The sequence below is a fragment of the Chelon labrosus genome, assembly GCF_963514085.1.
Source record: "Chelon labrosus genome assembly, chromosome: 5".
Classification (NCBI taxonomy): domain Eukaryota; kingdom Metazoa; phylum Chordata; class Actinopteri; order Mugiliformes; family Mugilidae; genus Chelon; species Chelon labrosus.
In genome coordinates, this window is record NC_140341.1 from 8,699,248 (window position 1) to 8,725,854 (window position 26,607).

Below are 26,607 nucleotides of genomic sequence, written 5' to 3' on the forward strand. Positions count from 1 at the left end.
TGACACTCGGATAGGCGTGCACGGTTGTGCAACACAATTTGCATAATGTATCTCCTTGGAAAATATCTTCACTTCCGCAAAAAAAAATAAGAGGAAACCATCCGGTGGCTTTCGACAGCGAAGAAGAGGAAGGCTGACTGCCTCTTGTTTGATTAGACTTCTGCTCTGGAGCGAGACTCTCACGATTCACCTTCCGGTTTGTCACTAACACGTTTTTCAAAATAAAATGACAGGTTGGTCGAGCCTGGGACAAAGTGCGCACTTACAGCCTTCTGGTATTTATTACAAGTGTAATCAAACTCACTATGGTGTGCACTGCACTAAATATAAACTTGTCATAGTTGTCATAGACTCTTTTTTCCAACTTACCAAGATTATAATATTGTCAACAAAACATAGTATTTTGACTGACCTAGAGACTGACCTTATATTGATTAAACTGAGAAACATGTATAGACAAGTCTTCTCCATCTCAGCCACATAAAACACTACATTATGGCTTATATGTTAATGTTTTGATAAAAACAAGCTAATAAACATGCTCAACTTTGTACTCAGGTATATAACTTCTCTACAAGATCCAAGCTTATGTTTTATTTATATACTCTTAAAGGAGAACTTTCCATTGCTTTTATATTGTGGTATACTTTTTTTTTTACTTCTGTAGAGGACACAGTAGGCTAATATACATAATTTAATTAGTTTGTTACGTCATTAAGTTTGAATGCTTGCACCATTACATCTTATACTTATATGTCAGTTATTTAGTTTTAAATTAGATTGCCCCAGAATGATTGCCCTAAAAAATAAGTCAATAAGTTAGATATCAAATGCATATATGTTTTATTTAGTTTGTTTACTGTTTTTAGACCTTTATTCTGAAGTCAAGGCACATTTTGACCGGAAACAATTGTTTTGGACTTCACTAGAGAACAGGACTCAACTGTTTTCATGTTATGTCACATTGTTTGTCTGTGTTAACACAACACTTAACCGCCATAAATAATATAAGTCAACTTTTTGATGATAATACATTGATCAAGATGTTAACAATTCACGACTGATCGTTTGTGAAGATTATACGATGAAAGTCATAACCGGAAGTGTGATGTTTTATTGAGATTGTGAAAGAGCCTTGATTACGGTCATTGGCGCATCAGTGAAATTTGTGAAGCGACCTACAACAACCAAAACAAAGACTTCAGGACTGTGTTGTGTTATTTGTAATGAAACAGTACGTAGGGTTTATATCAGTTCTGCTAGATTATTACTTAAATTATAGTCATCCACAGTTATACACAGTTTGGAAATGTCAAAACAGGATTTCTTTGACACTTCTCTCTGAAGAAAAACACATGATGTCATTCAGTTTGATCAACGTTGCATTGTGGGAAATGCAGGCTTTGTTTGTACCATGCTAGATAATAAAAGTAAGATTGCCTTAGCCTTTAATGATGTCAGTAGAGCAGCCAATTAATGAGTAATGTATTAAAGCCTGCAAACCGTCCTTGAGAGTGAATATTTTTAAATTATTCACATTAAATTATTCACAGTTCAAGTAAATGTGGATATAAATTTTAACATTTGAAAAAGTCCACTTGTTGTGTTACCACCAACTTCATTTTGATTGTCTAAAGTTGTACTAGTTTGTGAAAACACAGTGAAAACACAGTGCTTCTTTAATAAAGGCCATGAAATCATTCATTCATTCATCTTCTGTAACCCGCTTGTCCTGTGAAGGGTCGTGGGGAGGGGGGCTTGAGCCTATTCCAGCTGTCCCATGACATAGATAGATAGATAGATACTTTATTAATCCCGAGGGAAATTCAAGCATCCAGTAGCAGTTACATACATTGAACATAAAATACAAAAGCTATATAAAAAATAGAAAGTGACTAGAAATAAAATGTTTATACAACTATAAACTATGTTAAAAATATAAAGTGACCTGTTAGAAATATAAATATAAAGTGACCTGTTAGAAATATAAAGTGACCAGTAGAAGTAGAAGGGTTTTTTTTTGTTTTTTTTTTAAATATGAGAGCTCATTCATTCACATTCACATTCATTGTAATTATTTTAGTTTAAGTTATTGTAAATAGCTGTCGATGTTTAATGACACAATTCGAAAAAACAATACGCCATTTCACATATCTTTTAGTGTCTCAAAGTGGTTTTGAGTTTAGACTTTTATTGTGAAAACGGAACACGGAAGTAAACCGGAAGTTTTATTTTGGTGACCGGAAGCGCAGTGCTTGTGGATTGTAGGCGATGTGCGCGTGCATCTAGCGTCAACTGACAGCCAACCGCTCTAACTGCCGTCACAACAGAGTGCGCTACCCTCCTGACAGCTAGCTAGCAGCCCCCCCTATAGCCGAGGCTCTGCCGTCGGACCGCTGCGGTCGGTGGGTTATGTTTCTCGGAGCCGGAGCGGCAGACGGAGGTGTTTGCGCAGCGCCGACTCATGGCGGCCGAAGTTCAGCCCCAGCCGCAGGCTCGCAAGCCGTGTCTGCTGAGCAAAATCGAGGCTTTCCAAGACGTTGTGAGCTCGGCGGTTATCATTCCCAAAGAAGACGGCGTTATTAGCGTGTCTGAGGACAGGTAAGCTGCACGATGGTTCATAACCACACACACACACACACACAAACCCCCATAATAGTACGAATAACACAAAATATAAAATACCAGGTCTTCGTCTGCTTTAAATACGCATACACACACTCCCAAACATTTGCACTAAAGTGTCAGCTGACACAGTCAAACCATTTCACGCTAGTTAACGACGGCAATTAAAGCCTCTTTGGTTTGTTTAATTCAATCACTGACCGAGAAAGTCAGTAAAAGCCAGTTTAAAGACGTGGCTGTGTACAGTAACGCTGACTTGTAGCTGTACGTTAGCTAGCTTTACCCACCATTTAATGCGCCCATTCAGACGAAATAACAAGATCTCCTCTGTGCACTTTATGGGTTAATGGCGTCTTAAACGTATTATAGCACCCTGAGTAGTACTATAATATGAGTAGAGTAACCCTCAGGTATTAGGAGTCCTGCAGCAGTTTCTCTCCCCCTCAGTCCACCAGTGTTACACTTGCCTGGGGCAGTGTGTGTGTGTGTGTGTGGGTGTCTTCTTTCTATTGGCATCTGTGTGACTGTGTGTGCAAAGGTTGTATGCTCTGCAGTGCTTGTGCTTGGGCAACCCCTGTCATTCACACACCGCTGCGTCTAGTTTTACTTGCGTTTAATCATTTTTTAAAAAGCTCTTTTGATCCAGGAAGATTTAATCCCTGTCACAGTCCTGAACGGTGGCCCCCTGGAACATCTGAGCGGTCGAACCCCCTCACGAGACGGACCAGGGCGGAGCAAATATTAGTGTATCTTCTGATCTGCAAGCGTCGTTAAGTGTCATTAAGGCTTGTATAAGATATTTAATTGTGTCAAGATACACTGATCAGCCACAAGATTAAAACCACAGACAGGAGAAGTAAACAACATTCGCCGTCTTGTCACGATTCAGTGTTCTGCTGGGAAACTTTTAGACTTTTGCATTCATTCATTCATTCGTGTGGATGTTACTTAGACATGTAGCACCCACCTAGACCAGACCTAGACCAGACCAGGCACCCCCCCAACCCCATAGCAATGACACTCCACCCAGCAGGATGCAGCCTGACACAGACACACACACACAAAAACAGTTTAGGAACAAGGACAAGGTGTTGACCTGGCCTCCAAATTCACTAGATCCCAAACTGATCCAAGTATCTGTGGGATGATCCACAGAGGCCCCTACCCCTCAAAGGTCCCCCCCCCCCCCCAACTAACAACATCCTGGTCCCAGACACCACGGGACACCCTCAGAAGGCCCATGTCCATTCTCTGATGAGTCACAACTGTTTTGGAGGCACAAGGTGGTCATAATGTTATGCCTGATCTGTATGCAGTCAGGTCACATCTTTTTCCTGAGCCAAAACATTAGGAGCACATACAGTTTACAGTAAATCTGACCGAGCGCGCGTTTCACTTCCTGAAAGCAAAACGAAAACTGTGTACAAACAGAAAATGAACATTTTATTTGTGATAACGATCATTTGTTGTCTAAATGTTTGATATATTTATGTTCATCCCTTGAATTAAAGCTGTACGTCTCATTTCAGGTCTATTGAGGCGGCGTACGGTGCCAGAAATATGTCCCAATTATCTACCAAGTGTAAATCTAGATTTGCTAGAGGTGCTCGCTCGTAATGCGTTAGCTCATCAGTGTATGTATGAATCCTTTTGGCGTGACGCCTCACGTGGAAGTAGCTGGCACTGCCAAACCTTTTTATGGAGCTGGCAGCAGTGGGAGCTCCTGTGCTCCTTCCTTCCCCATCAACAGGGAGCAAGAAGCTGACTCCTTCTTCAGTCACATTCTTTTACCCCCCCCATTTCAACAGAAACGCTGACAAACTGGAATTCATTTTTCACCACAGCTTTGTTACTCACTGTCCTGAGCGACCGGGGAATAGTATACATCCAGAATTCACCTCACCTCGGATGCAGTGAAGGATAAAATGTTTTGTTTCCCCCCCCAACAGGACGATTCGAGTATGGCTGAAGAGAGACAGCGGTCAGTACTGGCCCAGCGTCTACCACACAATGCCAAGTAAGTGGTTTTTTTTTGCACACTATTATTGTGTCCTAAAACAAGAAAGTCATAAGATAACCTGCACTTCTCGGAACAATCCATTCCTGTTTTTTTCGTGCGCTCTTCCTCTGTGCGAGCGTCTCACAATGAATCAGACAGATTCCTCTTCTCGGAGGGACATTAAAACGGTTGACATGCTCCTCCTGAGTGTCCCGCAGGATGAGACACTCCACTCTCCTCTGTGCCGCAGCGCTATACACGGTTTGTCCTCGTTTCCCTCCAGTTGTGCAGCTGAAGGAAATCCCATTCTACAATCAGCAAGATCTGACGCTAACAATAGATGCGCCAGAGTCTGCACACGTTAAACGTTTTTAGCTTACTGGTACTCGATGACTGTTCCTTTAATTTAAACAGGTTCTTCTACTCTTCTTCACTTCCTCACGCCTTTGTTTTTCTTGTCTGTTTTCACTCTCTAGAAAAGTTTAAATGAGGTCAAACTGTGATGACTTTAGTCTCACTTTTATGATCTTTTTTTTTTTTTGTGTGTGTGTGTGTGTGTGTGTGTGTGTGTGTTCCCGTCCCCAGCCGACACATCCAGGAAATTGCACAAGCACGCCATATTATCTAAAATAGTTCAACGGTCTAAATAAACGTTCAAATTATTTCTGCAGTGCATTAATTCTGGAGAGAGTTTCCTCAAAGTTAAAGAGTAAAAATTGCCGCTGACGTTTTTGGCATTTTATCTCGCTTGTTTAAACGTTGAAGTCGCGCAGAAGAGGAAATCGAATGTTTTTTTTTAAGATAAAAGCAAGAAAATAAATTCTAAAAATGCTGAATAAAAAGTGTCCACAGGCTCTGAGTGTTAAAGCGTTGCAGAGTAACGTTAATTCTCGGAAAACACAATAAAAAACGATTCCTGTGAAACTTGACTAGATAAACATCTGGACTACGCAATTTAATAATGTTCGTGGTGTAAATTGCATCAAACAGGAAACGCATATTTAGATTTCTAAGTGATGAATCCAACCTCATGAAACACATGCTGCAGTAAAATCACAAGTTGATTTTCTTGTACGTTTCAGCAGATTAGCGACAAGTTAACTGTTTTCAGAAAGAGCACTGACAGTTTTTTCCTCTTCAGTGCTTCAAGTGTTTTGTAGAATTAAAAATATGTAATATAATTTGAGGCACCTACAAGTTTTGGTATTTTTCTTTGCCAATATAGGGATTAAAAGTACTTTCGGTATCGTTCAAATTAATTTACTCCTTGTCATCATGTCCCCTGAGATTAGGATTTCAGTCACCTAAGACTATAAGACATATTTGAAAGCTTTGAAATCTTATAAATTGACCTTCACGTTAGTTTAACTGTCAAACAACTGTCTCCATGTGTTAGGCGAATTCTTTTATCAAGGATTACAGAGTCGCTGGAGTCACAGTAGGCTCCTGTCCTAGAGACGGTTACAGAGAGACAGCCTTGCTGGGGAGACAGCCTTGTTAGAAATCAGCTAGTTATAACAAAGGAGCTGTAGACCGGGTGCGTCTGTGCCGTATCTGTGGGACCTTTCCCCTACTCTTTAATAAGAAGATGACAGACAGTGTCTTGTGCGACAGTTCAACCTCTGTTTTTATCCAACACCGTGGTGAAGAATGAATATTCAGGTACCATAATATGGGAAGTTAAACTGGCAAGCTTTAACAAAGTAATAAGAACACACACTTCTTTTGTGTCTGTGTCTGCAGCGTCGTGCTCCTGTATGTCCTTTAACCCGGAGACCAGGAGGCTGTCTGTGGGGATGGACACTGGAAGTATCTGTGTAAGTCCAACCACCGGTCTGGTTCCCCTTTTTTTTAAAGACAAAACGTTTCTGTCCGTTTCTTTCCTTCCTTCCTCGGCTGCGCCTCTCGATCAGCTGACGAGTGTTTGCTTTTCAGTAAATCACCTGTCACATGTCGGCCCAGTAGGCTGCGTTCTTGTCCATACGGGACGTTCATATGTTATTCACTAGTGGGGAGGGCTGCTAAATACTTTCTGTTCTTCTAGTACAAGGATAGCCTGGTCATTACCATCCTACGTTTCCGCCCGAAATTTGATTTCAGTCTTGCACGGAGTCTGGCCCAATTGCACTTCTGCGGTTCGCGTGTAACCGCGCCAATCAGCGAACAGTTGAGTGATGACGCGGAACTCGCCTGCCGAGCTGCTTGTAGTCCAGCCAGCAAAGCTTGTAGTTCAACAGCATAGCAACAATGGCGACGGAGGAAGAGACGCTAGAAGCCATCCGCGAAGTTGTCTCAACTCTCGAGAGCATCACGGAATTAAAACCAGAACAAGAGGCGCTTGTCTTGTCAGTTTTATAAATGGCAAGGACGTCGTAGCTCTCCTTCCAACTGGCTTTGGGAAAAGTTTGATTTATTTAACTGGAAGCGGGAATGGTAAGCGTAAGAGGCTGAACTCCGGCGCACAATATACGTCATTACCAAACGTTGCTGATTGGTTAAGGGAACTCCAATGATTTTAAACCTCAAAATAAGCATCCGCCCATTACGGAGACAGATTCCCATTACATTGGGCCAGACTAACGTGCCAGACCGAAATCTAATTTCGGGCGGAAACGTAGGATAGTAACGACCAGGCTAGTACAAGGATGCCTATACATTTACTATGAATATTCATGCCTCCAGAGGATAGTCCTTAAAGATTTAAGTGGCCTTTGTAACCTTTCTTCTTAGCATGTCAGTACTTATCCATGACGAACACTTGTTTCTGCGGCCACTACAAATTTCCCAGGAGCATGAATCCCCATTTTTTTTCTTTAGAAGTTATTTAAAAATCTAGTTGAGAGATTTCCTTAAAATCTACTCAGCAAATTTAGGTTTCTAAGGTAAGTCATCCTCCAAGCTTTTGGTCTTTGGGCTTTAGAAACCTCTCTGTCGTGTCCTCAACTCAAAATGTTAAAATGTCAAACTGAATGAGATTCTTGTCCCACAGAGGGTCAACCCTCTTGACCCAAAGGCCTTTCTTTCATTCCTCAGAGCTCTGAGCTCTAAATCACCCTAAGGGTATGGGACGTCATCCCAATAAGACGTATTTCTTCTTATATGACATTCGACCGTGAAATTAAGTGTTAATTGTTTCTGTTTAGATAAAAAGTGCTCTGTGTTTACCTCACTATAAGGCAGGGGCTGTAGATTAGTGTCTGGAGGATGATCCCTAAGGCTTTTAGTGACCCTCTGAGGTTCAAGTACCATGAAAACATCGTAAAACATTCATGCTACCCAGAGGATGAATCCTATTAATTGTGCACACTTCATAATCCTTCCTGTAGTGGAAGTGGAAGTAAAAATGTTAGACTTATTAGTGACTGTGGAGGATTCTTGCCCCGTAGAGGGTGAACCTTTTTAACCCGAAGCTTTTCTAAAAATCTAAATGCCCACTATGTTGTAATGAACGTTGCAGCCTCCTGTGAGACTTGAGAGTGGTGGTCTTATTTGTTGTGAGTCGAACGTCAAACAGCTCTGACACAAAGCAGCGCCAGACCGGTCTATTCTAAGATGCAGCATTTTTTTTTTTTAAACCGTCAAGCTTTTGATTTGTCGGTCGAGCAGTTCAGTTCAGCGGGAGTCGTTTATTTTGGAACAAGACGGCCCAACACAAGAATCAGTCAGTAACGGGGACATTTTCTAGGATTTTCCTCTCAGGAAAAAACCTCAAACCTCGTCGTTTCCACAGGCGTTTTTATTAAGGGTGGCGGTTTCAGAGGAAACGCCAGACCCAGTAATATATACCTACGAAGAGGCCTGCAGAGCTTTGACTTGAGTCGTTTGCTTTTACATTTCTTTAAGTATCTGTCACAGGAAGAGGACTGTTTCGAAGCCTCGCAGCACCTCGCAGCTCCTAACCGACGTCAAAACACGACAGATCGTCTCAGATGTTTCACTTAAGAAAAACCACGTTCATGTGCTAAACCTCAGCCTTCAGTTTCAGCCTGAGTCAGTTCAAACCCTGACCTCCACTTCCTGTCTTCTAGGAGTTCATCCTGTCGGAGGACTACAACAAGATGACCCCAGCACGCACCTACCAGGGTGAGGCAGGAAGCGTGTGTGTGTGCGCGTATGTGCGAGTCGGTTAGCGGCGTGCGTTACTGGAAGGCCACCAAAAAAAAAAAAAAAAAATGGTGAAATGTAACATAGAAAAGGGTAAATCTCCTTTAATCTCAGCTCCGTCTGAGTTACGAAGGAACAGTGGTGAAACAAGAATGCCTTTATGTTAACCGTGGAGGCTTATTGACATTTAGTTGGGAAATATTTGTTGAGAAAGCAAAATGCTCGGTGGGCTTCCTTTTGACAAGGGCAGAAAAGAAAAGCAGATTTTTTTTTTACTTCGGTGTAGAAGGAGAGCTGAGTAGGATGCTTTGAGTTTACGTTCTAGATATGGCAATATACTTGAATGAGGGCAAAAAAAAAAAGCTCTAATAAATGGTGCCACATAGTGTTTGAAAATATATATGTTAGCACAGAAAAATTAATAAGAACGTTATCGATCTGAAAGCACCAGAGCTCTTGAAGTTCATATATGTGGTTTGAAGACGTCTGACTTTGGTGACTCCATGTGGTGGGATATGGTGTTAGAAGAATAACGTAAGATATGCTTTCATTTCCTTAGAAAGAGAACAACATATTGGCTTTATTTAAAAAAAAAAAAAAAAAAAAAGCCAACGTTTGTATCATACACCAATCAGCCACAACATTATGACCACTGACAGGAGAAGTGAATAACATTGACCATCTTGTGACCAATCGGTGTCCTGCTGGGAAACTTTAGGACCTGGCATTCATTCATGTGGTTGTTACTTAGACATGTAGCACCCACCTAGACCAGACCAGGCACCCCCACCCCATAGCAATGACACTCCTTGATGGCAGCAAAAAAAACATGAAGAACAGCACAAGGTGTTGACCTGGCCTCCAAATTCACTAGATCCCAAACTGATCAAGTATCTGTGGGATGATCCACAGAGGCCCCTCCCCTCAAAGGCCCCCCCACTAACAACATCCTGTTGCCAGATGGAGGCACAAGGGAGACCTACACAATATTAGGAAGGTGGTCATAATGTTATGCCTGATGGGTGTATATATATATATAATAATAATAATAATAATAATAATACATTTTATTTAAAAGCGCTTTTCAAAGACACTTTACATAAAGAGAACATCAAATTAGCAAAACAATGTGAAATATAACATCAAAAACACAATAAACTGAACTAAACATAAAAACTGAGCTAAACATATACTGTATATACTTTTAAAAGGTCAGTAAAATATAAACTTGTGTGTAACTCTAGTAAAATAGCTGTGACAACCAACTTGAAGCATGCGGTCGGCCTGTTCCCGTGTTGTTTTGGAGGCCTTACCGTAAACATTATATTTAAGATTCAGCAGATCTCAGGACCATTTTATTTATTATTTCCCAGACAGAATCTTAAAAGTCAGCAGTGTGTTATTTAAGCCCTCGAAGACTGCGCCTGAGCCTGAAGAATGCTTGCTCTCTTCATTCCACTGTGTTGAGTACAGCTCGCTCAGAAACAGTTGGTAGCGGAGCAACGCTGATTGGTCTCCACTCATTTCCTCCGCAGTCGCAACTGGACTTTATTTATTTGTAGTTGGCCTATCAGGAAGTGTTTTATTTTTTTTTTTATCGCATGTCAATACAGTTCTCACATCGAACGTGTCATGTGTAGCTGTATGTAAAGTGTTCTAAAACAGCAGCTTCCTCTTTCTCTTGATCAGATAAAGAAGGCAGTGGTGCTTGACTTTCGCATTAAACGGCGGCAGCACCTTTCTCCCTCCAAAATAAATAAGATCTTAAAATACGTGTTCCTGCCTCAAATATGTTCTTTTAAGCACTCTTTCCACGGCGTTTGCAGGTTTTGTGAGTAGCACTTGGGTCCTGTTTTTATATTCACGTGTGTGTTTTTTGCGCAGCACACCAGGGCCGAGTGACAGTGGTGCTGTTTGTGTTGGAGATGGAGTGGCTTCTGAGCACGGGCCAGGACAAAAACTTCACCTGGCACTGTTCGGAGAGCGGCCAGCAGCTGGGGACGTACCGCACCGCAGCCTGGGTTTCAGGACTACAGTATCCTTTTATGCCCCCCACCACCACCCCCCTCCGCCTCCTCTTCCCCACCTCTGCTGCTCTGTCTGCTGTCTGGATGTGCAGGCTACTTGGCCGTTAGAGTGCGCTCAGCGAACTTGACAGCAGAGCTCCTTGTTAAACGGAGTGGAGTGGCAGAACCAAGCAGGAAGTTACAAACCATCTTTGGCACTTGAGAAAGAAATCTCTTGTCTTTCTATTATGACAACGCAAGCCTATTTTAAGCCCATAGCAACGCACAGACGGGGCAACTGAGGTTATCCCGCAGTTAGTTTCTGCTAATGGGAGCAGGCTAACAATAGGCATCAGTCATGCCGTCGCCAAGGAAACGGTCTGAGTAGGTTTCTGTAATGGCCAGATGAAAGGCTGCGAGCGCTCAACGGCGGCACCGATCCATACCAATGAGCCTGCCATGAGGTCATCAGACTGCTGCTACCCGGCTAGGCCCGACATGCTAAGCTAGCTTGGTTAGCCTAGTCTTTTTGAGTGACTGTAGATGTGATAATTGGGGCCCTTCCTGTGCCAACTCTGAGTGGCTGGTAAAAAAGGAACAATGCTTGCCAAAAGGCTAAATTTTAAAAGTTAAAAAAGTACAAAACCTACTTTTAGACCTTCCAATCAGGTGTTTCAAAGCTAAAATAAATATGACAAATCCTCTGTGGCAGCTTTGGAGAAGCTTAACGTTTGATTTTTGAATTTGAATTTACTGCGTGACAAGTAAATTACTTGTTTTGGTGTTGATTACATTAGTTTAAGGACACACTGGAACCTTTTCTTTCCCCCTTTCTATGCTTGATTGGTTAACAGCAGGACTAGGAAATCTCAGACGAACCACAGACCCGGTGTCAACATGCGTCCTGAGTAATCGGACCAAAATGACTCAGCTTTTAATGTGTCTTCACGCGCGTTCTCGAGCCGCCACTTCAGATCTGATCTCTGTTTTGCACTCAGAAACATAATTTTGGTCCTGGTAGATCACAGGTGTCAAACTGATCCGTGAAAGGAGCCGCTGTGGCTGCAGGTTTTCATTCCAACCATGCAGCAGCACACCTGACTTGGCTCAATCGAATCAACTGAACGGCCTTCACGCAGTCATTTCCATAGACATATATAGATAGACGCAACATTGACCGTGGAGGGACGTGCCTAAAGCGCCGCCATCTTGGTACAGGGCTCGCAGAGGCAGCGGTGCATGAACATACGAAGGAAAGAGGTACTCCTCAATCTCAAAGTAGAATTATTCGCTGAATTTTGGACCGATTTCAAAACGTATCTATATATGTCTATGGCCTTCACGCAGTCATTTCAGGCGTCCTCTTGCTTGATTGGAACAAAAACTTGCCAGCCACACCCACTGCACGGGTGCTGCACGGTTGGAATGAAAACCTGCAGCCACAGCGGGCCTTTCACGGATCAGTTCGACACCCCTGTAAGTAGATTATTGAAAGAGCTGCTGCTGTCTGTGAAGAATTGATCGCTACTTCGGTTTCAGAACAATGAACAGTGCTGTTTCTTGTGTGGGCGTCATGACATGGGGATATGGTGCAAATTGTGGGTCACAAAAACAACAAGTACGTTGGTGATACGTGTCGACGTCAGGTCTGATCTAGATCTTTGTGTGTGTTTTCACTTGTAAATATCCTCGTCTGTGTTCACCGGCAGTGAGAGGAAATATATAACCTCAGGCTTTTAGAGAGAGATTGAAAGTTGAAAACTCAAATTGCAGTTTTTAGATTTGTGTTCTTTTTTTCCAGAACGAAATAAAAATCAAGTTTTTGTTTGCACAGTTGTTGTGTTTCTGTTTTATTTTTCTTCCCCATGCGTTGCAGTGATTTTGTTACGTAGTGACTTAACCAGGTCAAAGGAAGGGCTCTGAGTGAAGCCAGGGAAACAGCTGAGAGTCATCCACTGACACGCTGTCTCTTCAAATCATTTACATTCACTCGCTGTTACATCCATTCACTTCTGTTTCCGCGCAGTAAAAATGTGTCAGCTGTTTCAGTGAAATGTTGAGTAACAGATAAGAGTCTTGAGTGAATGTGTCAGCAGTGTTCCAGCAGGGGACACGGGTTTCTTCTTCTTCTTTGGTCTTAACGTTAACTCAGATTCGACGTGGAGACCAGACACGCCTTCGTAGGGGACCAGTCCGGTCAGGTGACCATCCTGAAGCTGGAGCAGGACAACTGCAGCCTGGTCACCACCTTCAAAGGACACACTGGTTTGTTACACAGTTTTTTTTGTTTTTTTTTGTTATCTGGGCAAAACAAAACATTTTAAGTTGCCAAAGCTTGATTTGTGCATCTTTAGATTATTTCGTGGCATTTTCAGGCCCAAAAATATTCTTTAAATCAGTAAGAAAATTGATTGATATACACTAGCTATGAATTCTTGCAGCCACTGTCTGTGCTGCAGCATTGTTGGCAGTGACTTTTGCCTCCGTGCGAATATAAATAGTTTAGTTACTCAAATTGCCTTCCAGCTACGTTTCAGATCATAGTTCGCTTCCTGTTCTGCTTTCAAACGCTCACGACTCTTCAGTTTGTGAGAAGGAACAAGCATCTTCTCCCCCGTTTGCCTCATTCACGGGCTGATTGTTCCTCCTGCTGATGTTAGAGCAAGAAGCTGTTACTGTACTTTAATGCCTTTGTATTTGATAGTTACTGTAAATCGGTCGGCTTGGCTTTACAAAACTGTATTAAATGTGGTTTCTAAAAATAAGCAAACCCATTATTTAACCCACCATCCGTTGGTTAACAGCTTTATGCTATAAATATGCTATACTATTTCTTTTCTATATAGAGGAAACTCACATAAACCACTAGGCTCCTCATAGTAGCTGGCTCTGATTTATCTCTCTTGTCCTTTTCCATGTTTAGGAAAATCTTAGACAGCTGTGACCGTGTAATCAGCTTCAACAAATGCGGCAACTTGTCTTTTACATATTAGTTTTAAAGGATAAAAAAAACCCCAACAACATCCAAATTAGTTTAAAGGTGAATTCAGAGTCACCAACAACAACCTTGAATCAGAGAATGGATTTTTATAACATCCAATCTCTTATTAACAAATACGAGAAAAGAAATAAAGATGCAAACAGACTCTGAAGAGATAGCTGACGGTTAAAATACGGGTTTTAAACTAAATGAATCAAGCCTGCGCGATAGCTCCAGACACAGCAACACTGATCCTAAATTAATCATCATGATCAGCAGCTCATAAATAATTTGAGTCACTGTCAGAGCTGTGAAGACTTCCTGCATCACCGTGCGCTCGTTGCTTGACCTTTACCGGGAGCGTGACTTGCTGCTAATGTGTTTCATTAACATATTTGCCCCCCACCACCCCACCCCACCGCCACCCTCGTCCCGTGTTGTTCTTTCCTTCAGGTAATGTGACGGCGCTGTGCTGGGACCCGGTCCAGAGGGTGCTGTTCTCCGGCAGCTCAGACCACTCCATAATCATGTGGGACATCGGAGGTCGTAAAGGCACCGCTATCGAGCTGCAAGGACACAAGTAAGAATCGCAGCAGACTGTTGCAAGTATTAAACACATGCGTTTAAATTATCATCTCTGTTTTTTTGTTTTTTTTTCTTTTTGACGGATTGTAATTGGGTTTCTGTTATGTTTTATTAGCCCGAATGCAAACCAAATAGCCCCTGATGGCATTTTAAAGTAGACATCCGCCGATCTATCGCCTCTTTTAAGCCGCTGACTTGTGTCATTAAATAGTCCCCAGATAAATTATTCGTTTAGTTTCTGTAAAACTCAAGCTCAAGTGCAAATTAAAAGAGCTGACGGATCAGTTACCATAAAGGCTGCATCAGTACAAGCTTAAATAAACAGAGACAACCTTTAAACGTGTATGCAAGCTGCAGTTTTAGCACTTTTTCGATGCACAAAAGTTTAAATTGACTAAAAATGACGATTCCTCTGTCGATTAAAAATGTCTAGTTTGATTTTAAAAACCATCAAATCTCTGGCTTTTCACCCGCGGGTATCCATCATGAGACATAATATACTCTACAGCAGCTAAGATGAGATTTAAAACTGTAAATCTTTTTATTTCTACCCTGCTCGGATGCACTCTATACTCAAACCCAGGGGTTCCCAAACTCCTTCCCCGACGCTCCTCCTTCACTTGACGCTTCACAGCACCCAGAACTTGAAACCCCGAAAGTCAGATTATCTTTATCCGGTTTGCACGCGATAGCATTGAGAGGATCTTTGCATTACACGGTGTTTGATTCGGTGTTTTGATCTGAATGACACAGCAACTCTTGAGATAAAGACTTTCTATTTATACTGATGAGTCAACAGCACTTTTATGTTTCTCAGAGGTGTGGTTTCATTCATACAATGGTGACGCTCTGACTGCAGAAAGAACTAGGAAGCTGTCAGCTGACCCCTATGAAACGGTTTGAGAGCCTGGTCACAGAGGTTATAGGGTCACAGAGGAGTGGCCTGTGTGTGCTCTGTATATGCAGTTACATACATTTGATTATCCAGTGTGTAATTAGGTGGTCTAATTCTGTATCCAGCACGTGGTGCCTCAGGCTGGGCTTTACCGTCTAATAAAGGGACGACATTGATAAGGAGAATCCTCCTTCAAATGCAAAATAAATGCCTGTATTCAAACTACATTCATACATTACATACACATTTCTCTACTAGATATACTTCCCTTAGCAGCACCACCACTCGTTTTCCTTATACAGGTAACTCACTTCAACATTATCTCCCTACACAAATGGAAAATGTAAGAACAGTTCATTTAGACATGATTTAACACAATTTTACACAACTTTTACCCCCGATATTATTTTACACATTGTAATTAATACAAACCTCAACTTTTTTTTGAACAAATAAAAGTAAACTGATTATGTTCAGTGTAACAGGTTTGCGTTTGCGTGGGAGCTCGTCAAAGACTTGTCCATCTCGTCCTTTATTGAGTCATTCATTCCATCTAGAGCACAGGTGTCAAACTGATCCGTGAAAGGGCCGCTGTGGCTGCAGGTTTTCACTCTAACCATGCAGCAGCACACCTGACTTGGCTCAATCAATCAACTGACCTGCCTTCACGCAGTCATTTCAGGTGTCCTCTTGCTTGATTGGAACAAAAACTTGCCAGCCGCACCCGCTGCACGGGTGCTGCACGGTTGGAATGAAAACCTGCAGCCACAGCGGCCCTTTCACGGATCAGTTTGACACCCCTGATCTAGAGGATGACACTGGAATCAACTGTCACTCCCATCACATCCCGAGCCCACAAAAATACTCCCGTCATATCCCGATCACGTGACTGCCCCCCAAAAAAAATCCTGTCCCGTAAAATCCCGAGAGAAAGGCACCCAAACCCCATTGACTCCTGTACCGCGGGAATACCATGACTGTGGGAGTCCCGAAAAAATTGTCACCCTCTAATTCCATCCGCGCCCAGCGCCCCCCCTGCAATGGCTCTGCACCTCCCTAGGGGCCGCGCCCCACACTTTGGGAACCACTGGTGTACAGTATTCAGTGCCTGGTGAGTGAATAAAGTTAAAAAAACAAGCTTTGTTTTATTTAAACACAGGCAATTTATGATTATAATTTTTGTTGTGTCTCGGCTGTTTTAATAACTTCTTTGTTGGATGTTCATAATTTCTTACTACAGGTGGAATGAATTAAAAAGATAAGAATTCAATTTTTCCGCCGCATATTTAAAATTTAGTTTAATGTGACGGACAACTGAAATGATTAGTCGGATGATCGATTAGCAGAAAAGTAAGCGGCTTAAAGATTTTCTTAATTTCCTCATCTTTAAGATTTTGAAGACTTGCGGCCCTGATGTAGTTCAGAAAATGAGGAAAGGAAGGAATTTTACGTACAGTAATAATAATCAAAAATGGTCGATTATGTCTGTTATAGGCGGTTCAGGCTTCTGCGTCAATTTGACGCCGTAGCTATGGCGACAGAACATACGCAGACCCTAGCGCCGTAGCTAACATGCACCTCCACAGAAACATAACTACGCGGCGACGCAGACTACAAGAGCTGCGATTGACTACCACTTGGTAGTAGCGTGTTTCCGCTTTAGTATTTCCAGCTGTTTCTCCATCTCCGCAATTTCTGAATTGATTGTTTTGGATTCAATAAAGATGCAACGCATCGAGGCAACTGATGAGGTTCGGAGATACAAACAGTTGTTTGACTCGTCTTCAAAGGTTTCAGTCATCGTTGTTGAAAGTGAAGCAGGAAGTAGAAACAAATATTAACCCCGCTGGCAAAAAGAAACACACACAGCGCTGACTATTTTTACAGAGTGAGCCAGACTACAGAGCGCACGAGTATAAATGGCTCGCACCGGTGTAGGCTACCTGCGTAAGTCACGCTGTCTGTGTCCCGCAGTACTCTAAACGAGCCTTTAGTTTCACACAGTTGACGTTTTATGAAACCAGCCACACTTTTTTAATTGCGCCTCTTTCTTCCCCTCCTGCCTAATACCTGCCACTTGTGTGTGTGTGTGTGTGTCCCACAGTGAGAAGGTCCAGGGCTTGTGCTACGCGTCACACACCCGTCAGCTCATCTCCTGCAGCTCAGACGGAGGCATCGTCATCTGGAACATGGACGTAACACGACAAGAGGTGAGGGAGAAAGAGAAAGCAGAGGAGGCAGTGGAGTGATGGTTGAGTGGTGGAGTGTGAAGTAAACACATGAACGTGTTCAAGCTCGTTCTGTGAATATATCACGTACGCCGTGGTAAAGAAGAGCATGGAGGAAAAAACCGCTGATGTTTGCTCTTCTAGGGTAGAGATTTGGGGAAAGGTCGCCTGATTAGCAGAGTTTTCTTTGATTTTCTGTCTCACACACACACACTCACACACACACTTCAGCTTCTCCCTCCACGCTCGGCTAGTCTCCACACAGTTGGTTAGGACTTAATTGCCTCTTTATATAATCAGACTCACTTTCAGTCAGCCTCAGTGTCAGACCCGGTTAATTGGCTCCAAATTCTCATTTTAGTTTATGTCCAGAAATGATGGATCACGGCGAGATTTAAAATAACAACAGTAGTTTGCTGTTGTTCTTCAAATAATCACTCATTATATTACGCTGTGTAATCAGCAAAAGGTGCAGAAATGCTAACATTAACATTTAAAGCTTGGTTTTTACAAAATAAGTAAGACGTTTAAAAATCCTGCTAAATCCTTTGCTCGAGAAATAGGTTCAGCTTTACCTCTCGAGGCAACTGGACTAGCCTTAAAGCTATTTGATTGTTTCTGATCTAGCGTGAACCAATCAGCGTCTTGTGAGGAATTACTGGTGACTCCTAAAAGTTCCTTTTATGCGCATTATCTACCAACATGCATACATACTAGGGCTGAACGATTAATTGCATTTGCGATAATATCGCGATATGATAAAACGCGATTTTCTAACCGCAACTTGCGCGATTACGAGGTGGTCACGTGACGCGAGCGACGCGGACGATAAGCTTCTGACCTGGACGATGTCTCTGAGCGGCGCGCGCACCCGCGACGGTCGGCTTGTTTACCTGTAATTTGCTACTGCTAGTTTTTTGCAACATGGCTGAATATTTGTCCGACTCTGAGGTTGTGGACGAACCATAGCAGTAGCAAATTACTGGTAAACACTCAGTAAACGCTCAGAGACATCGTCTAGGTCAGAAGACGTCATCCGGGGTCTGTAGGTCAATCTACAGACCCCGGATGATGTTAGCACGTAACTCTGGACTCAACGGGGAATAGCACTAGCGTATCATAACAAAGTATTGGCAGAATGAACAAGTTTCGCTGCAGATAATGTTATTTAGAGGCTGCGTTTCCATGCCCTGACCACTCCCGCTATATGGATATACGCTGATCTAATCTCCTGAACAAGTGCAAATGAAACAAAAGTGATATTGGTGAGTAAACGATGATATTTTATGCTAGAAATAAGGTCCAGGTTGTAAAAAAACAATAGTTTTCCTTTAAATGCACAGTGGCAATACCACAGATGTTTCTGTAATGAGCAATTAAATAAAAATGTCATTTATTTCAAGTCATACATCTTTTAATTTAATTCTAACAAATAGGCCCAGCCTATGGGAAAGAACATTTTACTCTAAATGTATCTAATATTGTCTTGTTCATATTTAAATCATTCATTATGTTTTGTTGGGAAAAAAAGAGGATAAAATAAAAAAAATAAATAAAAAATCGCATATTTAATCGCAATCGCAATATTGGGGGGAAAAAAATCGCAATTAGATTATTTTCCCAAATCGTTCAGCGCTACTACATACCGTATAATGTTTAGAAAAAAATCCTTTATACTATATTGGATCCCCAAAATATTGCATATTGGTTGATTTAAAATGTTTTAACGTTTTTTAGTTTTTTTTGTGTGTTTCATAATTTTAAAATGCCACTTAAATAAAGATAAATGCATTTAGTAGTTGTTTTTTTATTGCTGTGTGTGCACAGACCCCAGAATGGCTGGACAGCGACTCCTGTCAGAAGTGTGAGCAGCCTTTCTTCTGGAACTTCAAACAGATGTGGGACAGTAAGAAGATCGGCCTCCGACAGGTTACTAATGCTCTTTCATTCGTATTAAGTTTTAGCGAGACGGTCAATGATTAACGTCACAGTCTAGATGAAGCAGATCCACCCGTGTGTGGCTCCAACACGCCCGTTTTAAACAGCTTCCCAGCAAATAACGTTCATAACTCTTCACTTCTGTCGCACTAATGGTGAGCAAACATCCCGTGGCTGTTTTATTGCCTCATTCTCTGAAAACCATTTTATGTTGTGGTTACTCATTTCAAGTATGAGTGTGTGTGTGTGTGTGTGCGCGGGGGGATCACAGTTCATGGAAACACTAATAGACATTTTGTGACCGTGCAGCAATCTTTTGAAATATTGTGTAGCGAGAGCCAAACAAAACAAACAGTAGTATTGGTGCCGCAAAGAAAGGCTGCTGTTAGTGAAGGCCAGCTATGTAGCACTGCATGCAACTGATAACAAGTAATAAAACCTCCACAAACATAATAAAAATACAAATCATAAGGTGTGCAGAAGTATGAGCGTCGGCATGTAGCAGAGGTGGTGAACTTTCAGCAGATCAACGAGACTTAAAGATCTGATATAATGGCAGTTTTTAACTTAATTATCAGTTAATACCAGGTCTGTTTTATAAATTTCATCCCTTTCCTTCCTTCAGCCCAGATTCCCCTTTGTCCTCCAAGTGGGCGTCTTTGAAAACATCAAATTTGGACGTTTTGTCCCTGGGTTCACCTTCAGCCAATCGGAAACTACCAAATGAATAATAATGCTTTTGGACTTTCCCCTTCAGACTTACAGAATATACATATACCAGAGTCCCTATTTATTTTCCTAAAAAAACAAATTTACTTTGAATCAGTCAGTCACACTGCGTAAGCTCGAGGTGACGACGTGTTTGTTGGGTCAGATCAGCAGAAAAACATCTATACAACAGGACAGTCAATAAAACTAGACTTAAATAAGTGAAACATCCAGCTCAAAAAATAAAAAAAAATAACTCACAAATACATCCATGAAAAAAGGTCTTTTCACAGATATAAATAGAAGATCAGTACTAATTTGTTTAGCGCTCATCACACAAAGTTCAGTACTTCATAACCAAGACTTCAAACCAGAGGTTGCGCTGGACTTTTTCGTTGTCGGTCATTTTGACTGACAAGGTCATAAAAATCCCGTCATAATTTATTTTTACCCGTCACTTTAATTTTTTAAAATGATAATAAAGACATATTCAGTAGCATTAACTTTAAGTACTTTTTCAGAACAGTATTGTCTTAAAATGGTAGCCTGGTCGTTACCATCCTACGTTTCCGCCCGAGATTTGATTTCGGTCTGGCACGGAGTCTGGCCAAATTGCACTTCCGCGGTTCGCGTGTAACCGCGCCAATCAGCGAACAGTTGAGTGATGACGCGGAACTCGCATGCCGAGTTGCTTGTAGTCCAGCGAAGTTTGTAGTTCAACAGCATAGCAACAATGGCGACGTAGGAAGAGACGCCAGAAGCCATCCGCGAAGTTGTCTCAACTCTCAAGAGCATCACGGAATTAAAACCAGAACAAGAGGCTTGTCTTGTCAATTTTATAAATGGCGAGGACGTCGTAGCTCTCCTTCCAACTGGCTTTGGGAAAAGTTTGATTTATTTAACTGGAAGCGGAAGTGGTAAGCGTAAGAGCCTGAACTCCGGCAGCACAATATACGTCATTACCAAACGTTGCTGATTGGTTAAGGGAACTCCAATGATTTTAAACCTCAAAATAAGCATCCGCCCATTACGGAGACAGATTCCTATTACATTGGGCCAGACTAACGTGCCAGACCGAAATCAAATTTTGGGCGGGAACGTAGGATGGTAACGACCAGGCTATTAAAATGGTAACAAAAAAAACAAAACAAAAAAAAAAAAGTTTCAGCTGCCGACACGTCTTGTCCGTACTCGGAACGGGACTGCTAGCGTAAACAGCTATTAGTTGAAGTGCTTCGGTGGTATGCAACTTCCATTTTGGTAGCCGTTAACTGCATAGACATAGACATATACATATATATTATATATATATATATGGTCAACGGTTAGCCCTTAGCCTAGCTCTGACGTGTGCATCAGTGTAATCGGTGTACCAGGAAATCGTGCAGAGACGAGAGCCAATTAATAAAGTCACTCGCCACCAAGTGGTCAGGGGTGTGAATTGCAATCTGTCAAAATGACGGATGGCCTTCAGATTTTTCCGTCACATTTAAAAAAAAAAAAAAAACGGTCAATGACGGAATATATTCGTTTAACGCGACCCCTGCTCCAGACTCACTCTTGACTTGTAAAACAATGATTTTGATCCACACTGCTAAGCTGCTTCCACTATTTTAAAAAACGTTTTCGACTGCTGCTGCTGCTGACGACTGCCACGTTCAAGTCCTCCTGTATTTCTCAGCACCACTGCAGGAAGTGCGGCCAGGCGGTGTGCGGCAAGTGTTCGTCCAAGCGCTCCACGATCCCCCTCATGGGCTTCGAGTTCGAGGTGCGTGTGTGCGACAGCTGCCACGAGTCCATCACCGACGAGGAGTGAGTAACAACTGTCCTCTGTCGCCGTCGTATACTGACCCTTTGTGCTCTGCGCTCACACACACGCTAAAATCACCAACGTGCCCCTGTCCCTGTCTTCCAGCCGCGCGCCCACGGCCACCTTCCACGACAGCAAGCACGGCATTGTTTACATGCACTACGAGCCCACCACTGGAAATCTGCTCACCTCTGGCACCGACAAGGTTATCAAGGTCTGGATGGCAGCAAGCGGCGTCTGTTGTATTCACGAGTCTCAGATAAAGCATGCAAGAACACACAGTAACATTTAGCGGGTTCACACCACAGTAGAGGGGGTGTTACTCCTCGGCGTTTTTAAATCTTTAACTCCCCTTCTCATTTCAGAACTGTAGAGAAGTATCTCACGGACGTCATGAACGTTAGCCAAACAAAGTGTCTTATGTTTGTCTGCAGCTGTGGGACATGACTCCCGTGGTGTCCTGAGGTCTGCGGACGGCCAGTGGTCGACAGGAACCTTCAGCAAACTGTGATGGTTTCGTGGCGGCAGTTGCACTTGGAAGAGCTAAAGTGTCTGTGTCATCTGGATAATATTTAACAGCGGTTCAACAACAAGCGGCGGCCGTTGCACACTCACAGCGAGGACACTGCAGGCCAGTGGAGCCTGAGATCAGAGCAGGCCTTGGTCGGCGCACAATGCAACAGGGAGCTTCTGGTGTTTGCTTGAGTGTGTTAGTGGGGTATCTCTCTGTGTGTGTGTGTCTGTGCTGTGTGGGAGGGGTTTGCGGTATTTGACTTTGTACGTAATTGACACACTTTATTTACTTAATTTTTCATGCATTCCTCGCCGATTTCACACTGGAAACTCACAACTCAAACTCCTCTGCGCTGCGGTCAGCGGGTGAAGTTAAACCCAAACTTTACTTTTTTTTTTTTTTTTAGACGTGAAGCACCTCAGTAAGCTGGATCTTAACAAGCCCAAACATTTGTTTAGCTGCAGATTTTCCACAAGAAAGCGTTGTTTGCTCGCTGTCAGATCAGATCTACGTCTAACCTAAGCTGCTGCTCGATGTTAGCAGCTGTGCAGACCTGCAGGCGTTTATTTTATCCTCTGCAAGGAAAGAAAGTGAACTCTGACTCTTGACAACCTGCATACCTATTGTTTTACATTATACGCTCACTTGCAAGTTCATTAGGTACACCAGTGGAAGTGAATGCATTCTAACAGTGCTGCACTAACTCCTAGCTTCATGGAGGTTTTTGGTATCTGTCGTTTGTAGAACTATTGAACTTTCAGCACCACAAACTGCATCCTGCAAAATGATCATATAGTTAAATTACCACCTTTCTTCCACTGTTTGAACATAAACTGAACATTATAAGAGTCATGAAGGGGGATTTAGTGCAGGACTGCTATGTTAAAATGCATTTATTTTCACTATTGTACCTAACAAACTTGCAAGTGAGTGTAATATTACCAGTTTGCTAACTAATTAATCTACTGATATTAACTACACAATAATGAGTTGTGTCTTGTAGGTGGTTCCAGTGTCCGTCCCGTAGAGGATGTCTCTGTCCTCACCTGTAGATGGTGCTCTTGAGCCCGTGTTTAGTCCAGCTGCTGCGGCTCTATTGGCTGACCCTGGTTTCAGGTGCTTCACATCACTCACACTGTGTGTTCTTGTTCTCGTGTTCAAGAAGACAAAAGATCATCTGTTCCCTGTAACCCTTCTAGGCCGATCGGTGTCATCTGAGTGACACTGAGGAAACTGTTCATGCAATTCCCTGCGTGTAACCTAATTAAGCATCTGAACCCTTCACTGGAGTCTCTCTCTCTCTCTCTCTCTCTAAGGCTGCTCCCTCAGCAACTGTATCAACCAAAGAGTTAGCCTTTTGAGACAAAGCAGGGAAGCATTTTAAATTTAGTCTAGAAGTTGATGTAATTTTGAAACCGGCCTCCAAAAACCTGGCAAGGGGTGGCATCATCATGTTTACTCTGCGAGATGTTGATGTACCGAGTCCCTACAGAAAACTGGAGGTCATGCAAAACCTCTTGACCTCTTCGGGTTACTCCCAAAGCTACAAAATATGTCAGGCTAAAATTTGCGGAATAGGGTGCAGCTACAGGAACATCCTCTTTGCACTGTAGGATCATAAAACCTCTGGATAAGAGGATTTAAGCAGAAAATCTAAGTATTCTTATTGTGGTAGTTTAAGCACACACAGTGTAAATCACCTGTCCTGGTCATCAGTCATTTAACCAATCAGGCTGCTTCTCGATCTTTAAAAAAAAAAAAAAAAAAGACAATATTTTGTACATTTTGTCAGCAGTGGAGCTGTTTTATGTGATTATTTATTATTCTGTAAATGTGGTTTAAATGTTTCTGATAATACATATCGTCAAGATAATCAGTGGCAGCAGATACCAGGACTGCGAGGAAACTAATGAACGTGGTTTGATTTGTTGTCACTGGTACGTTTTTTTGTTTTTTTTTTGTTTTTTACTGTACGGTTAATGCACTGGAATTGAGAAGGAAAAAAATATCATAAATCACTGCTGTTAAGAGAAAATATGACATTTTGCGATCACGTTTGAACTCTTAAACGATCAGATGATTTAGGTTTAATGCTCAAATTGTTCAAACATTTAAGATTTATTATTTTGAAAATAACGTTAGTCTGCAGTTCCACAGCTACCCACAAAGGTACATTTCCAGCAGCTGTTCAATCATAAATGTGAGCCCCTTAAAGGTCCATAACCAAGTATTTCTATCGGTTCAGCTCCGTTTCTACAAATAATGGCTGTCTTAATTTTTTTGCAGATCAGTTTCACATGCATGGCAAGCTAATTTATCGTCACTCTGTGCTGAAATTCATGTAAAATTATGTCTTTACTAAAGAGCACCCAAAGATGAAACACAACAGCTTGTTGACGCCCGAGAGCGTCACAAACGTGATTTAAATGTGCAGATCTGCCTACAAAGACACCTGCGAGATTGTTGTATTCAGAGTGAATGACACGTCCATCTGTGGCCAGTGGTCTAGTTTTCTGTAGCGAGGAAGAACACAAGGCGTTGTTGTGTGTTTCAGTGTCTGTTCGTGTAACTTGTGTGTTTAAATGACATATTAAAAGTGGAGCTGTTCACTCACTCGATCAGACTGGTGTCAAAATGGTGTCTTGTGGATTGCACTGCTGCTACCTTACCTTTCCGTCATTTTATAAATTTTTTGCATTGACCTCTGTAGTTGTGTAACATTGTGATTGACTGACACTTCCAGTTCTTAGCTCTCAAAGAAAGTAATTCTACAGCTAAGATTTCAATTAAAGTGTTTTACTAGGAAAGAAGGAATATTTAATCTATAACTGATAAAAGAATTTACAAAAACAAAACAAAACAAAAAAAAAAACCTCTATGCCTTCAAAGTAATGTCAATTAATTCACTAGGGGTTGTACCGACTAGTCGACTTTGGCAGTGACGTGACGCTTTAAGCAGGAAGTCGACTAGTCGCCAGTCACGTGACAATAGCACGAGCACCTCCGAGAAGACAGTTGAGGAGCCCAGTGTGTGGAAATACTTCACTTAAAGTGAAGCCCATTCTACTGTGACGTGCAGAATATGTAAGTAAGTACTGAAATACAACAAATGTACTACAGCAATACACACTCGTCTGAAAAAGCTAACGCTAACGCTAGCAGAGTAACGGTCCAAATCATCTCAACGGCTGTCAGTTAACGATCTCACCTACAGTAATGGAGAGAAGGAGGCTGCACTTCAACAATTTAAATTCCATTGTCTAAAGTTAGACCTTTAGCTACTATACACGGAAAAGGTTTCGGAGATTTTCCGCATTTTTTTTTATTCCGGCTACATCCTTACAATACACTGTGAAGTAGCCTACTATTAAATGCTATACGGTGCCGATTTATATAAGCTAATTGATAAGCTCGTGTGTTTATGTTCAGTGTTGTAGACCGCTACAATATGTATTCACGTCAAGAATATAGATGTAACTGTTGCAAAGCATCACTCTCTACTGTGTTTTTTATGTGACGTCGTCGACTAGTCGACTTCGACTCGACTTTCATGACGCATTAGTCGACTTAAGAAAATTCGAAGTCGTCCAACCCCTAGTATTCACCTATGTCAAGTCAGTGCTTATAGCGCAAGAGACGCACCTTGGTATGGAATCGCACATCTGAAGGCGAGGCTCAAGCTCTGTCAGTTTGCACAAGGATCGGGCGTGATTAGTATAAAAGTGGTATGTGTTTGACAATAAAGATGTTTTAGGTACATTTGTGTAATATAGAAACAAAGCAATAAAAAGCCTCTCAGTTAAAGGCACTCAATTTAACCAAAGCTGGAATTCAAAACAAGAGAAATGTTCAGGAACAACAGTAGAAAATCTGAAAATCAACTAATTACCACTTATTTTATTTTTTCCGGTTATTTTCCATGATTAACAATCCAAAATCCCGAATCTTGTACTTGAATCGTCTTATGTATCTGTTGGAGCTTTACAGGTACAGAAGATTTCTTTCAATACAGCCTTTGGTGTAGGACTCTTATATTAGAATGCATTCGTTTTCACTAGTGTACCTAATGAACTGGCAAGTGATTGTACATCAATGAGGGAACTTGTCAAGTTCTTTACAGGCCTAAAACTGAGACCTTATATTGTGAATTTAAATCCACTTCATGCTTTGTTTCATCTATTTGACTGATGTTGTTCTTTCTCTCTGTAAATCACC

The 26,607-nt window shown here is 41.9% G+C and overlaps 1 protein-coding gene across 2 annotated transcripts; it reads left to right on the top strand.

The window, feature by feature from the left end:
* Window positions 1-2,272: 2,272 nt before the first annotated feature.
* Window positions 2,273-25,173, top strand: wdfy2 (WD repeat and FYVE domain containing 2). 2 transcript variants are annotated; one of them, XM_084544801.1, is made up of 12 exons: window positions 2,273-2,601; window positions 4,575-4,642; window positions 6,368-6,441; window positions 8,653-8,707; window positions 10,613-10,763; window positions 12,887-12,999; window positions 14,168-14,294; window positions 17,299-17,404; window positions 19,250-19,351; window positions 21,750-21,880; window positions 21,984-22,092; window positions 22,313-25,173. In XM_084544801.1, exons 1-12 carry the CDS (start codon window positions 2,465-2,467, stop codon window positions 22,340-22,342), a joined length of 1,203 nt encoding a protein of 400 aa, XP_084400927.1. In that variant the 5' UTR covers window positions 2,273-2,464; the 3' UTR covers window positions 22,343-25,173. The 2 variants fall into 2 exon arrangements, with proteins under 2 accessions (XP_084400927.1, XP_084400926.1); XM_084544800.1 differs by lacking the exon at window positions 22,313-25,173 and having other exon boundaries at window positions 21,984-22,282.
* The last annotated feature ends 1,434 nt before the right edge of the window (window positions 25,174-26,607 follow it).